We start from the raw sequence: 15369 nt of genomic DNA on the forward strand, positions 1-15369 counted from the left end.
ATGTGTAGCACTAGAGCCATCATCATTCCTTCATCCTGACCGTGGGAAATTCCCCTCACCTCTCTCCTCTTTCTTCATCTACTCCTCTCTTCCTGGGAGTCCTCCAATAACTTCCTGAGAAAAGGTAGAAGGAGGTAAATTTTTTGATACCTTGATCTACTTGGCACCAGGGCAGATTACATCCATTTGAGGATCTCATATTCTTTTGCTTCTTTGCCTCCAACCTAAATTTCTCACAGCTTCTAATGACTTCTGGTTTTGCCTTTTTGTTGTTCTCCCCAAGGAAATATTTACAGTAAGAGTGACCCTTTTCTTCCAATTAGAGTAGGGGAAAAAAACACCATAGCATAAATACATAAAAATTGCTACTTTGGCATAAGGGATTTTTTGTTTGTTTTTTTGGTATAAGGTTATGTGTATCTGTGTAAGTAAACAATGAAGTCCAGTGTTGGGAATGACACAGAAAAACAGACATTGTGTATTGCTGACTCTATAAAACAGTACAATGTTTCTGAACGGTAATTTTGCATTATCTACCAAAATTTAAAAATAAACCTTTGGGCTGGGCGCGGTGGCTGGGCGTGGTGGCTGGGCGTGGTGGCTCATGCCTGTAATCCCAGCACTTTGGGAGGCCGAGGGCGGGTGGATCAGCTGAGGTCAGGAGTTTGAGACCAGCCTGGCCAACACGGTGAAACCTCGTCTCTACTAAAAATACAAAAATTATCTGGGTGTGGTGGTGGGCGCCTGTAATCTCAGCTGCTCGGGAGGCAGAGGCAGGAGAATTGCTGGAACCCGGGAGGCGGAAGTTGCAGTGAGCCGAGATTGTGCCATTGCACTCCAGCCCGGGCCAACAACAGCAAGACTCCATCTCAAAAACAAATAAATAAATAAATAAACAAACCTCTATCCCTCGTCCAGAAATTTATCCTATACTACGTATTTCTATAAGGATGTCCACTGTCACATTATTTATATGGGTAGAGTATCCCTAATCTAAATATTCAAAATTCAGAATGCTCCAAACTCCAAAAGTAGAGTATGGGGGTGCCTAAATGCCCATCAGTAGAAAAACTGAATAAATTGTAGTAAAATCCATATAATGGAATACTGTGAAGCTGTTAAAGCTACACTGTCAAACAAGAAAGATACTAGCCACACGTGGATAGTGAGCACTTGAAATGTGGCTAGAGTAACTGAATTTTAAGTTGTATTTAATTTTAATTAATTTAAATTTAAAAACATATTCCATCCATTATTAGAAAACTTGCACATATTTTTGGAACAATTTGGGTACTTTTTCAGCTGTAAACTTAATAAAATCTAAATACAGTCCAAGTATTTCTAACGAAAATTTATTCTAATTGAGATATGCCGTGAGTATAAAACATACAATGAATTTCAAAGATTCAGTATTAAAAAAAAGATGTAGGCCAGGCCGGTGGCTCACGCCTGTAATCCCAGCATTTTGGGAGGCTGAGGCAGGCAGATCATTTGAAGTCAGGAGTTCGAGATCAGCTTGGCTAACAAGGTGAAACCCTGTCTCTACTAAAATACAAAAATTAGTCAGGTGTGGTGGCACGTGACTGTAATCCCAGCTACTTGGGAGGCTTAGGCACGAGAATCACTTGAATCTGGGAGGCAAAGGTTGCAATGAGCCAAGATCACACCACTGCACAACAGCCTGGGCAACAGAGCGAGACTCAATCTCAAAAAACAAAAAACAAAAAAAAAAAGAAAAAGAAAAAAGGATATAAAGTATCTCATTTATTTATATTTACTACATGTTGAAATGGTAATAATTTTGATATACCTTTATTGTATTAAATAAAATACACTGTTAAAATTAATTTCATGGTTTCTTTTCACCTGTTTTTTTAAAATATATAATACCCAGACTAGTCTGATCTTTCTACTTTTTAATGTGACTACTAGAGCATGAAGCTCTTTATGAACTGACATGAAACAAAGGCAAGTGAAAAAGGCAAGCTTCAGAACAGTGTTTATCTACCATCCCATTTTTACAAATATACATAGAAGACATGTTTATAAAGTTATTAACAAAATATTCAGAAGAATATATACAATATTGTTTTCAACTAATATCTCTGAAAAATGAGGATAATAGACCAAATAGTCCCTACTTTCCACCTCTATACTACTTGGATATCTTACAAAATATTCACACAAAAAAAGTATGTGTTGCTTTTATAATCTGAGGAAAAAACACAAAGATATTACTTTTCTGAAAACAAACAAATATTGAAACTTTAAATTACAATTACTTATTAAAGTCAGTTGGCCGGGCACAGAGGCTCACAACTGTCTGTAATCCCAGCACTTTGGAGGCCAAAGTATGTGGATCACTTGAGGTCAGGAGTTCCAGATCAGCCTGGCCAACATGGTGAAACCCCGTCTCTACTAAAAATACAAAATTAGCCGGGTGTAGTGGCAGGTGCCTGCAATCCCAGCTACTAGGGAGGCTGAGGCAGAACTGTTTGAACCCCGGTGGGTGGTGGCAGAGGTTGCAGTGAGCCCAGATTGCACTGTTGCACTACAGCCTGGGCGACAGAGCGAGACTCCGTCTCAAAAACAAAACAAAACAAAACAAAATAGCAGGAACAAAACTTTTCAAGAGTTCTGGAACCTTTAAATCAAGAAAAGTAATCGAAGTGTTATCTCTCAAGCCCCAAGCAATTTCATAAGCAGTGCAACAATAAAATAAGAATTTCTAAATAAATCACTTATGCAATCATTAGGGTCATGGCTCTTTAGTATTTAGGAATTCCTCTACCACACAAATAAAATATATATTACATCTTTAATTTTAATATGTAAGAAAGCAGTTTACCAAAGGAATAAAAGCATTAATTATATGAAAAATTCCAAAAGGGATCTCTAATACTTTCAAATATGTCAGGTTCATGGTTCTGATTACATTTATTCTTTCATCATGTAAATAACTCACAATGACAAACTCAAAGAATCCTAATTACCAAACTCACATGGCTATTGCTTTGCTCTCAATGTACTCCATGCAGACTTTCTCCATTCCCTTAATCAATTACCTTCCCTGAAAAATGTGTCTGAAGTGTTAGGCTTCTAAAAAAGCATTATAAGAGATTCGAACTTTTTTTTTTTTTGAGAGATGGAGTCTCGCTCTGTCGCCAGGCTGGAGTGCAGTGGCATGATCTCGGCTCACTGCAACCTCCGCCTCCCAGGTTCAAGTGATTCTCCTGCCTCAGCCTCGTGAGCAGCTGGGACTACAGGCGTGCGCCATCACACCCAGCTAATTTTTGTATTTTTAGTACAGAAGGGGTTTCATCATGTTGGCTAGGATGGTCTCGATCTCTTGACCTCGTGATCTGCCCGCCTCGGCCTCCCAAAGTGTTGGGATTACAGGTGTGAGCCACTGCGCCCGGCCAGAAATTCCAACTTCTAACTTCAAGTGATTTACAGCTCACTAGAGAAAAAAGTATGTTCCAAAGGTTAGCAAATTAGTAGATAATTACCTCTACCTAGATCGCTTATTGGTATGCAAATCAAAAACACTGGCCATTAAAGGCGGGTGGGGGGATAGGTTGCTTGTCACTGAAGAAATACCAAATAACCATTTCAGAGTTATCAGAACTAATAAGGACTCATATCTGGTGCTATCTATAAATTAAACTGAAGCAGTGACAATAGAGAGTATTTCAGGACAAGTAAGACTGTATCAGTAGAAAAGGAAAAAAGAAAAATCTGATAAGAAAGGAAGGCTAATGAGAATACAAATGTCAACAGGTTTAGAGTACAATTAACTTTTATTATGGTAGTACTGCTGACTGAGGGTATGAGTAATGCTCTGATTTTGACAAGACAGTCTTACAGGGGAGGAAAGCATATGAGGATATTCTTATAAACAAGAAATAAGAATAAAAGGTCAATCTATAAGATAACTATACTGCAAATCTAATAGGAAAAAGAGTTAAGCTAAAACTACCTTTTCATTCAACAAGACAAGTACCCACTTGGTACCAAAAACTTGGATAGTTATTGTCAAGAAAAAGGCTGCTGAGGCAGAATCCTTATCCTTAAGAAACTTAAAATCTAAAAAAAAAAAAAAAAAAGAAACTTAAAATCTAGTATAGATATCAGATAAGTAAACAAATAAAAAACCAATACAGTGCCATTTGGTAAATGCCACACTAGAACTGTAGAAAATGTCACAGGAGTTACTTGTAGAAGAAGAGCATCCTAAAAAAACTTGTAAGGGGGGGAAAGAATATGAGGCCCCAAAAAGACACAAAAGACATCCATTACTCAAAATGGAAAAAAAAAAAAAAAGGAAAACAAAATATTAACACAAACACACTGATATCAGTAAACAAATGCTCTATCCAAGCCTAAGATTTTGAATCACCATAATGAAACTGAACTCTGGAAATGATGTCTTTTTTTTTTTCTTTTTGAGACAGGGTCTCACTGTTGCCCAGAATGAAGAGCAGCAGCACAATCATGGCTCACCACAGCCTTGACTTCCTGGGCTTAGGTAATCCTCCCACCTCAGCCTCCCAAGTAGCTGGGACTACAGGAATATAAACCCAGCTAATTTTTTTGTATTTTTTGTAGGTACAGGGTCCCACTATGTTGTCCAGGCAGGTCTGGAACTCCTGGGCTCAAGCAGTCCTCTTGCCTCAGTCTCCCAAAGTGCTGGGATTACAGGCATAAGCTGCTGCGCCTGGCCTAACTACGTCATTTTAAAAGCCTATTTAAAAATGTGTAGTGAAAACCTACTGAAAAAACACCCCAGAGTAATTCTTGAGTCAAATAGAGAAACTGATAAAGCTGAACGGAACTTAATCTCACTATATAAGTAAACTGTTTAGGACAACAAGTTGTTTTCTCTCATTTGACTTTCACTATTATTTCAGAGATTAAAAAGCCGACCTCAACATACAATTATAATTATTCATCATTAACTCAGACTATAACAACCAAGTCACACAACTCCTATCTCTTATCTAACACTGAAAGAGTGCTTAATACTGTATATACTAACACCATGCCTACCATTCTTGATGTACCATCTCAATCCTCAAAATAAAACCTACTGAATTAAGCATCCCCATTCTGCAGATAAGGAATTAGGCTTTGATAAGTTAACTTGTTCATTGTCACACACAAGTCAAGAGAGTATTTCTGCAGACATCTGACTCTATAATCTGTAAAAGTACTGTAAGTCAGTGATAGTACTGTAACTGCACTGTAAAGCCTGTCAGTATGTGCCTATGGAAAAACAAGAAAAAGTCATCAGCAAATTAATACATTTATGGTTACGTCTTTGTAGAAAAAGCTAATCAAGAACACGTGAAAGTGTTAGATTTCCTCCCAGTAAACACATTTATGGCCAACCTAGAATAAATGAAATTGTGTTTCAAATGTCAAATTATCTGTTTATGGGAGATGACTAGAACAGAACAGTCTCTAATATTTAGCTCACAGCAAGGCTAAAGTTTAAACAAATAAATGATAAAAGTATAAACTGAAACCAAGCATCTACTATGTGCCATTCCGAGCTTTTTTTCATTCTCAACACTGCTGACATCAAATGTGTGGGTCTTTTCCTCACACCAATTTTCTGGACACCGACTGGGTGTCCTACAATTCAATTCCATTCTGACACTATCTACCTGGAGTTAGAATCAGATCCCACAAGCTAATGGCTCAGTCCCAAAAGACTGCCCCGACTTCAGATGCCAGCCACAAGTTTTGGGCCTCCTGTACTTCACACCACCCAGCTATTCATCAGAGGTTCCCATGACCCCCTCCTCAGGTTCCATAGTTTGCTAAATGCTGAGCACGGTGGCTCACTCCCGTAATACCAGCACTTTGGGAGGCCAAGGCTGGAGGATCGCTGGAGACCAGGAGTTTAAGACCAGCCTGGGCAGCTCAGCAAGACCTCATCTCTACAAAAAATAAAAATAAAATTAGCTGGGCATGGTGGTGCATGCCTATTTGAGCCCAGGAGTTGAAGGTTGCAGTGAGCTATGATCATGCCACGGCATTCCAGCCTGGGTGACAGAGCAAGACCCTGTCTCTAAAAAAATAAATAAATAAATAAATAAAAATAATTTGCTTGAATGGCCCCAGAACTCAGAAAGGCACTTTACTTACTATTACTGGTTTAGTATAAAGGATACAACTCAGGAAGAGCCAAATGGAAGAGATGCAAAGAGCAAGCTTTAGGCAGGTGGGGTGGAGCTTCCATGCATTCTCCAGTCAAACCAGTCTCCCAGCACCTTGAAATATTCACCAACCCAGAATCTCTCCAAACACTGTCATTTAGGAGTTTCATTAGATGGGCATGATTAAATTACTGGCCATTGGTGACTGGCTATCTCTAGCCCCTCTTTGCCTTCCCAGAGGTTGAAGGTGGGGCCCCATGCCTTGATCTTTCCGGCAACCAGCCCCCTAACCTGAAGCTATTATAGGGGCCTGCCAAGAGTTGACTCACTGAAACAAAAGATGCTCTTATAACCCTCATTCAAACAAAAGACTCTCTTATCACTTTTATGCTTAAGAAAATCTCGAGGGATTTAGAAGCTCTAGGTCAGTTATCAGGGACAAAGACCAAATATATATTTCTTATTGTATCGCAGCCACATTAAGGGCTGACACACTAAGACAAAAAGATACAACCCCCTACCCTACCCTTAAGGAGCTTATTTACAACTTACAGGCTCAAAGTTCTTCACTTTAATTCAACTACTTTTTTTTTTTTGAGACAGGTTCTCGTTCTGTTGCCCAGGCTGGAGTGCAGTGGTGCCATCATGGTTCACCACAGCCTCAACCTCCCACGCTCAAGAAATCCTCTCACTTTAGCCTCGCGAGTAGCTGGGACCACAGGCACACACCACCAAGTCCAGCTAATTTTTGTATTTTTTGTAGAGACAGGGTCCCGCTATGTGGCCTAGGTTGGTCTCAAACTCCTGGGCTCAAGCGGTTCTCTTGCCTCGGCCTCCAAAATACTGGGATTTCAGGCGTGAGCCACTGCGCCAGCCTCATGTACATTTTTAAACACTAGGTAAAGGGGAAAATGGCTTTCATCAAAAAGTTTCTAATCTTACCAAAAAGACAATGTTAAAATAAGTCTTAAGGCAGGCTATATTATAGACAAAGCAGAAAAGCCAAGGGCTTTGGGATCAAATAAAATGAATTCAACTCCTTTCTATCACTTATAATAGGACTATGGATAAAATATTTAATCTCTCTGAGTCTCAATTTCCTCATTTGTAAAAAGCAGAATGCTGACAAAGAACTTGAAATGTAGTTGTTCGTATTTAAGAAATACATACAAAGGATACAGCATATGGCATAACACATTAAGAGACACAGCAAGGGATACAATTCTGGATAAGAGGGGAAAGCAGAAAGTATTGTGATTTGGTCTTGCTACAAATTTTAAGTATAAAAGGATAAGGTATAAAATACAGAAGGATAAGATTCCTTTAAGATGCCTATAAAAACTATGAAATTTATTTTCATTAACTCTAAGTATGTACTGATTATCCTTATGCAAATCATTATCGTGAAAAACATTGGCAGGTCATTTGTACAGTCGATGAATCACCTGGATCAGAGACTTGTATCTGGGGTTCATGACCTTATTTCCATGAATCCCTGCATATTGTATGAACAGTGTGTGTGTTTCAGAGGAAGGGCCCAGATGACTATCAGAGTCACAAAACAACCTGTTTAATACTAGAATTTTTTATTTAATATTAGACAGTTAAATCTGCGTGTCCAGTACACATAAACTGGAGTTTATACCGTTTTCAATGTGAGGCAATGTGATTTCCAGTACTAAGACAGAACCACTGTTTAACGCATAACTTATTTTCTTCCAGATTTTTTTGGTCAGTAAATATTTGAGTGTCTAGTAATTCTGAGCATAAATGAACATCAAACAGTAGTCACAGCCCTCAATAACTTACAGATGAGTTACAAAAAAGAATAAATTGTTAATGCATACTTTCCTAAAATTTTAAGAACTAAAACTTAATTGCCAATAGGAGGGTATGGAACGTTCCTAGAGGAAGGAAGAGTGGGTGGCTGAATTTTAAATGAAATTATGAACACAGCCTCTTGGAGAAGGGTTACTTTCGTCTATCTACATCAGTGGTTTTCAAGTTGTAGGATGTGACCCACTTGTGTGCCATAAAATGGCTCTAGTGATCTCAACCAGCTTCATAAAAAACAAAATAGAACAGCTTTATCTTGATAGAAACTCAGAAAAAAGACTTTCTGAAGCGTTACTTACATTTCAAACATAACACAAAAATGAGTATCTAAATATGGATACTCTAAGTACAACCAAGTCCTAGCAGAGCACCTAGCTCACTACATTCATAGGAAGCAATCATGTTAAATGAATGCAGTCTTAAAGGCACTTCTAAAACACACAAGCAAAATACAGATTGCCTACTTCTTACATCAAAACAAAATAATGTATTTTAAGTGACATTCTCAAACCTTTTCTGTGACAATGTAAAACTCTCAAAATATAATGTTTTGACACAAAATCCTCAACTTTTTGTGTGAAGTTTCTCAAATTGTGAAGCCAAGTAATTATGATTTATATCAAAAAAGCATAACTCAAAAGATAACTATAAACACATAATTAAAATTTCTAATATTTGAACTTATTAGATATACTACAAACTGTAAAAACCTGACTCTCCTTAATTATTTCACATCTGTTGGTTTATGACAAAGCACTGTGCAGTCTTGAAACAAAAAGTGAATAAATGAATATTTATTAAGTATTTGCTATGTGTCAGATATTTTGCTGGGTGCTTTCCATATCTTATCTTAATTTTTTCAATCATCTTTCAAGGTGGCTACATGTCATAGGTGAGAAAAGTGAGGCTTGGCCTAGAATTACAGCATGAAATAAATACCCCAAGGCTCCTTTTACTACATTACTATAATTACTGTCATTTCTCCTACTGATTTTTTGCCTTAAAACATTGGTATGAGGCCAAGCGTGGTGGCCCACACCTGTAATCCCAGCACTTTGGGAGGCCGAAATGGGCAAATCACCTGAGGTTAGGAGTTCAAGACCAGCCTGGCCAACATGGTGAAGCCCCATCTCCACAAAAATACGAAAATTAGCCGGGCATGATAGCGGGTGCCTGTAATCCCAGCTACTCGGGAGGCTGAGGCGGGAAAATAACTTGAACCTGGGAGGCAGAGGTTGCAGCGAGCCGAGATCACGCCATTGCACTCCAGCCTGGGGGACAGAGTGAGACTTAGTCTCAAAAAACAACAACAACAACAACAACAAAATTGGTATGTAGGCCAGGCGTGATGGCTCATGCCTGTAATCCCAGTACCTTAGGAGGCCAACTTGGGAGGATCACTTGAGTCATGGAGTTCGAGACCAGCCTGAGCATAGTGAGACCCCATCTCTATCTCAAAAAAATAAAATAAAAATGTTGGTATGTAAACTAAGTCCAGAGGTCAAATCAGGCACACCTTATTTTTATAAGTAAAGTTTTATTGGAAAAGTCATGCTCATTTGTTTGGCTACCTCTGCCACTCTAACAGCAGAACTGAGTACTTGCAACAGATACAATATGGCCCATGAAGCTAAAATACTTACAGAAAGTTGTTGACCCCTGCCTTAAAGAAGCAAAATGCCAAGAACCCTGGAGGCCTCAAAATTTCAACGTCTTTGAGGGTCTTTGAGACTATTAACTGAAGAAGAAACTATAAAATTATATGAGACAGAAAGCCAAATGTTTTAATTTTTATAATGTTATATCATAATTAGCCCAAGTTTATAAAAACAACAAAATTGTAAAGCTTGATTATGAAGTTACTGTTTCATAATTAAGCTGTTTTCTGGCCAGGTGCAGTGACTCACACCAGTAATCCCAATGACTTGTGAGGCTAAAGTAGGAGAGTTACTTGAGCCTAGGAGTTTGAGGCTGCAGTGAGGTATGATCACACCACTGTACTCCAGCTTGGGTGACAGGGCAAGATCCCGTCTCTAAATAAAATAATTAATTAACTAAAATAAAAAATAAACTGTCTCTGCAGCTTGAATTGATGAAGGAAAAAAATCTCACAATTCAAAATATATTTAATGAGCATGTGTCAAGCACCCATATTTCTCATGAAGGAACATACTCGGTTCAAAACAAAATGGCACCTGGCTTTTTCTTACTAGCATTTTGTTTTTTATTTCACTTCACACTTTTTGATTTAATACATTAACAGAGCCAGGTGTGAGTGGCATGTGTCTATAGTCCCAGTTAGTGAGGAGACTGAGGCAGGAGGATCACTTCTGCCCAGGAGTTCAAGTCCAGCCTAGTCAACAGAGTGAGGCCTTACCACTTAAAAAAAAAAAAAAAATTCACTGAAATCATTCTACTCTGTACTTTAAGCTGAACATTTATGTGATTAACCAGGAGTCTATATTTGATTTTCTGGTATGAAGAAGGAGTTTGCTTTTCTTTTTTCTTTTCTTTTTTTTTGAGACAGAGTCTTGCTCTGTCGCCCAGGCTGCAGCGCGGTGGGGGGATCTCGGCTCACCGCAAGCTCCGCTTCCCAGGTTCACGCCATTCTCCTGCCTCAGCCTCACGAGTAGCTGGGACTACAGGCGCCCGCCACCACACCTGGCTAATTTTTTGTATTTTTAGTAGAGACAGGGTTTCACCGTGTTAGCCAGGAAAGTCTCGATCTCCTAACCTCGTGATCCACCCACCTCGGCTTCCCAAAGTGCTGGGATTACAGGCGTGAGCCACCACGCCCAGCCTGCTTTTTTTTTTCTAACTTCATGGTTTTCATTCTAAGTAAAAACCTCCAAATCATATCATTTTATCTTCATTCAAAATACAATTCACTATCCATTCATTCACTCGTCTCGCTCTGTCACCCAGGCCAGTCTTGAACTGAGCTCATGCAATCCTCCTGCCTCAGCCTCCTGAGTAGCTGGGATGACAGGCGCAAACCACCATGCCTAACTTCTCCAAGTCCATTTAAACAACTTATCTTAAACTACCCAGAAAGGGGAATGTTTGGTTACAATGACACAAATAACATTTTCTTTATTACTAATTTTCAAAAAAACTTTTTTAGAGAACAGGTCTCACTGTGTTGCCCAGGCTGAAATGCAGTGGCTATTCAAAGGTGTGATCAGAGAGCACTGCAGCCACCTGTGTTCAAGCAATTCTCTCATTTCAGCCTCCTGAGTAGCTGGGACTACAGTATGAACCACCATACCCAGCTCTCATTTAGTAATTTTAAATAAGAGTCCTCCAATATACAAACTCTAGAATAAATCAAGAAAATTTAAGTCCTACTAAAATGTAAAATGTAGGTAGGTAACTGTTAATGAATACCTTGACTCTACTGACTTCATTAAGTATTTTAGTTCACAAAATCTTATATTTGGTTTCCTTTTTTTTTTTTTAAGAGATCTTGTTATGTTGCTCAGGCTGGACTCAAACTCCTGGGCTCAAGCAACCCTCCCACCTCAGCCTCCCAGTTGGCTGGGGCTACAGGCATGTGACATTGCTCCTTCATTTTTAAGAATAAATGTTAATGTATATTCGTTTTAAAAAATCCAAAATGATTTTTGTTTAAAATAACCCCATAGTCCCAGAAACATGCAAATGTGGTTCAACATTTGAAAAATCAGTGTAATTCACCATAATAACAGATTAAAGAAAAAAGTTCACACAATCTTCTCAATACACGCAGAAAAGGCATACGATAAAATTCAACGTCCATTCATGATTTAAAAAACAAACCCACAGTAACCTAGGAACAGAAGAAAACCTCCTTAACCTCCTTAACAGAATGCACAAAATGACCTACAGCTAATACATTTTAAAGGTGAAAAACTGAATACTTTTCCTTTAAGAAACTGAGCAAGAGGCCAGGCACTGTGACTCTTGCCTGTAATCCCAGCACTTTGGGAGGCTGACGTGGGCAGATCGCTTGAGCCCAGGAATTCGAGACCAGCCTGCAACATGGTGAAGCCCTGTCTCTACTAAAAATACAAAAAATTAGCTGGGCATGGTGGCACTCACAGTGGGTCCCAGCTACTCAAGAGGCTGAGATGGGAGAATCAACTGAGCCCAGAAAGTTGAGGCTGCCGTGAGCCTTGCTGCACCACTACACTTTAGTCTGGGGATAGAGTGAGACCCTATCTTAAAAAAAAAAAAAAAAAAAAAAAAAAAAAAGAAAGTGAACAAGATAAAGATGCTACTTCTCATCTCTCCTATTTGACATCTCAGTGGAAGTCCTAGCCAAGCCAATACAGTAAGTTAAGGAAAAGAAATAAAAGGCATACAGACTAGAAGGAAAGAAAAGTTTTGAGCATGACTGTCTACTTAGAAAGTTTCAAAAAAAATTACTAAAATAAAAAAGCTCCTAGAGCTAATAAGGGAGTTTACCAGAAAGTCAGGAAACAGTCAATATACAAAAATTAATTTCTATATACTATCAGTGATCAATTGGAATCTGATTTTTTTAGATTACCATTTACAATAGGACCAAAAAATTAAAATAATTAGGTATAGACTTAATAAAGTATTTGCAAGATCTGCATATTGAAAACTACAATACTCACATAAATGGAAAGAAATAGCATGTTCATAGATTAGAAGACTCAAATTATTAAGATGTCAATTATCTTCAGGTTGATCTCTAAATTAAACACAATCTCAATCAAAATCCCAACAGAATGTATGAATTATTAAGATGATTCTAAATACCATACAGAAAGCAAAGGAACTAAAAATAGCCATAACAATTTTGAGAAAGAATACAGTGGAAGAGTCACATTACCTAATGTGAAGACTTATTTTAAAGCTATAGTAGGCTGGGTGCAGTGGCTCACGCCTGTAATCCCAGCACTTTGGGAAGCCGGGGCAAGCAGATCACGAGGTCAGGAGATCAAGACCATCCTGGCCAACACGGTGAAACCCCCGCCTCTACTAAAAATACAAAAATTAGCTGGGCGTGGTGGTTTGTGCTTATAATCCCAGCTACTTGGGAGGCTGAGGCAGGAGAATCACTTGAACCCTGGAGGCAGAAGTTGCAGTGAGCTGATATCGTACCACTGCACTCCAGCCTGGCAATAGAGCAAGACTTCATCTCAAAAAAAAACAAAAACAAAAAAAAGCTATAGTAGGCCAGGCTCAGTGGCTAACACCTGTAATCCTAGCACTTTTGGAGGTCGAGGTGGAAGGATCCCTTGTGCTCAGCTGCTCAAGACCAGCTTGGGCAACGTAGGGAGATCTTCTCTCTACAAAAAATTTTAAAAATTGGCCTGGCATGGTGGCATGTACCTATAGTACCAGCCACTGGGAAAAGTAGGAGGATGGCTTGAGTCCTGAAGGTTGAGGCTGCAGTGAGCCATATTCACACCACTGTACTCCAGCCTGGGTGACAGAGTGAGACCCTGTCTGAAAAATTTTTTAAATAATACAGCCTGGGCAACATAGCCAAGACCTCATCTCTACAAATAATTTTAAAAATCAGCCTAGTGTGGTGGCACGCCTGTGGTCCCAGCTACTTAGGAGGATTGCTTGAACCTGGGAGGCCAAGGCTGCAGTGAGCAGAGATCACACCACTGCACTCCAGCCTGAGAGACAGAGAGAGACCCTGTCTCTAAATAAAAAATAAAAATGTAAATAAAATAAAATAAAAATAAAAAATAAAAAGGATAGACAAAATAGATCAATTCAAGAGTCCATAAACAAACCCAAACAAATGTAGTCAAATAGCTTTTGACAAAGAGACAAGGAGAATACGATGGGAAAAAGATCATGTTTTAAACAAATGGTCATGGAACTGGACAAATAAATAAGTGAAACAACCTGTACTTCTCTCATTTTATACAAAAATAAACTCAAAATGGAACATAGATCTAAAAATAAAATTACAATATAAAACTTAGAAAAAAATAGGAGAAAAATCTCTCTGACCATGGATTGAGCAAAGAGTTCTTAGATATAATATTCAAATTTTAAAAATTAATAATTTGGACTTTCTCAAAATTTAAAATTCTATACTTCAAAAGTAATGAAGTATAGAAGTTATGAGGATGAAAAGGCAAGCCAGAGTGGAAGAAAACCTTCATAAATCACTTATCTGACAAAGATAAAGGACTATAAAAAACTTTTGGGGCAGTGGCTCATGCGTGTAATCCCAACACTTTGGGAGGCTGAGGCAGGAGAATCACTTGAGCCCAGGAGTTCTGAGACCAGCCTGGGAAACATAGTGAGACCCCATCCCTAAAAAAAAAAAGGAAAAAATAATAAGATAATAATAAATTCAGCAATAAGAAAATAATCCAATTTAAAAATAGGCAAAAGGTTCAGACACTTTACCAACAATAAACAGATGGCAAATAAGCACATGAAAAGATGCTCAACATCCTCAGTCATGGAGGAAATGCAAAGAAAAATCCCAACGAGATACTTTTAAAATGCCTAAATCTAAAGACTGACCATACCAAGTGCTGATAGGAATGTAAAGCAACTGGACCTCTCATATATTGCTGATGGAAATGCAAAGTGGTTCAGCCACTTCAAACACAGCTTGACAGTGTATTAGTTTCCTATGCCAACGTAACAAATTGCCACAAATTTAGTGGCTTAAAACAACAGAAATTATTTTACAGTCCTATAGGTTAGAAATCTGGCATATGTCTCCCTTGGCTAAAATTACTGGCAGGGCTGCTTTCTTTTCTGGAGCCTCTTCAAGATTCTAGAGACCACTCATATTCCTTAGTTTGTGGCCTACTCTCCTCCATCTTCAAAGCCAGCAACTTTGCGCTTCTCTGACCATTGTTGCATCTTTTTTTTCCTGACTCTACTCTTCTGCCTCTCTCTTTCCTTTTTTAAAGATTGTGTGATACACTGGGACCACCTGAATAATCCACAATAATCTCCCTAAAGTCATCTGATTAGCAACCTTAATAAGTCTTTGCCAAGTAAGCAAACATATTCACAGGTTCCAGGGATTAGGATATCTTTGAAGACCTTTATTCTGTCTACCACAGATAGGTCTTTTTTTTATTTTAAGATAAAATTAGACTATACCTACCATATTCCATCTACTTAAGAGAAACAAAAACTTAGGTTTACACAAAAACCTATTTGCAAAGATTTACAGCCACTTAATTCAGTCACAAAAACCTGAAAACAACTCAAATGTCCTTCAACTGGTGAATGGATAGGTGATGGAACTGTTCTTTATCTTGATTGTGGTAGTTGCACAGCTCTCTGAGTTGGAACTGTACAATGAAAAGAGTTAATTTCATTTCATGTAACTTAGAGTTAAATATTTTTTAAAGAAAAGAAGCAATTA

General features: G+C 38.4%; 1 protein-coding gene across 11 annotated transcripts in view; it reads right to left on the reverse strand.

Moving 5' to 3' along the window:
* Window positions 1-15369, reverse strand: part of GARIN2 (golgi associated RAB2 interactor family member 2) — a 103183-nt gene that overhangs the window by 28824 nt on the left and 58990 nt on the right. For 3 of the 11 annotated variants that reach the window (XM_063644414.1, XM_063644427.1, XM_063644421.1), the window contains one exon: window positions 60-114. The exons of the other annotated variants lie outside the window; for them this stretch is intronic. In XM_063644414.1, coding sequence (XP_063500484.1) covers window positions 60-114 — 55 coding nt within the window. The remainder of the gene's footprint in view (window positions 1-59; window positions 115-15369) is intronic. 11 annotated transcript variants of the gene reach the window in all.

The sequence above is a fragment of the Symphalangus syndactylus genome, chromosome 8 (genome assembly GCF_028878055.3).
Source record: "Symphalangus syndactylus isolate Jambi chromosome 8, NHGRI_mSymSyn1-v2.1_pri, whole genome shotgun sequence".
Classification (NCBI taxonomy): domain Eukaryota; kingdom Metazoa; phylum Chordata; class Mammalia; order Primates; family Hylobatidae; genus Symphalangus; species Symphalangus syndactylus.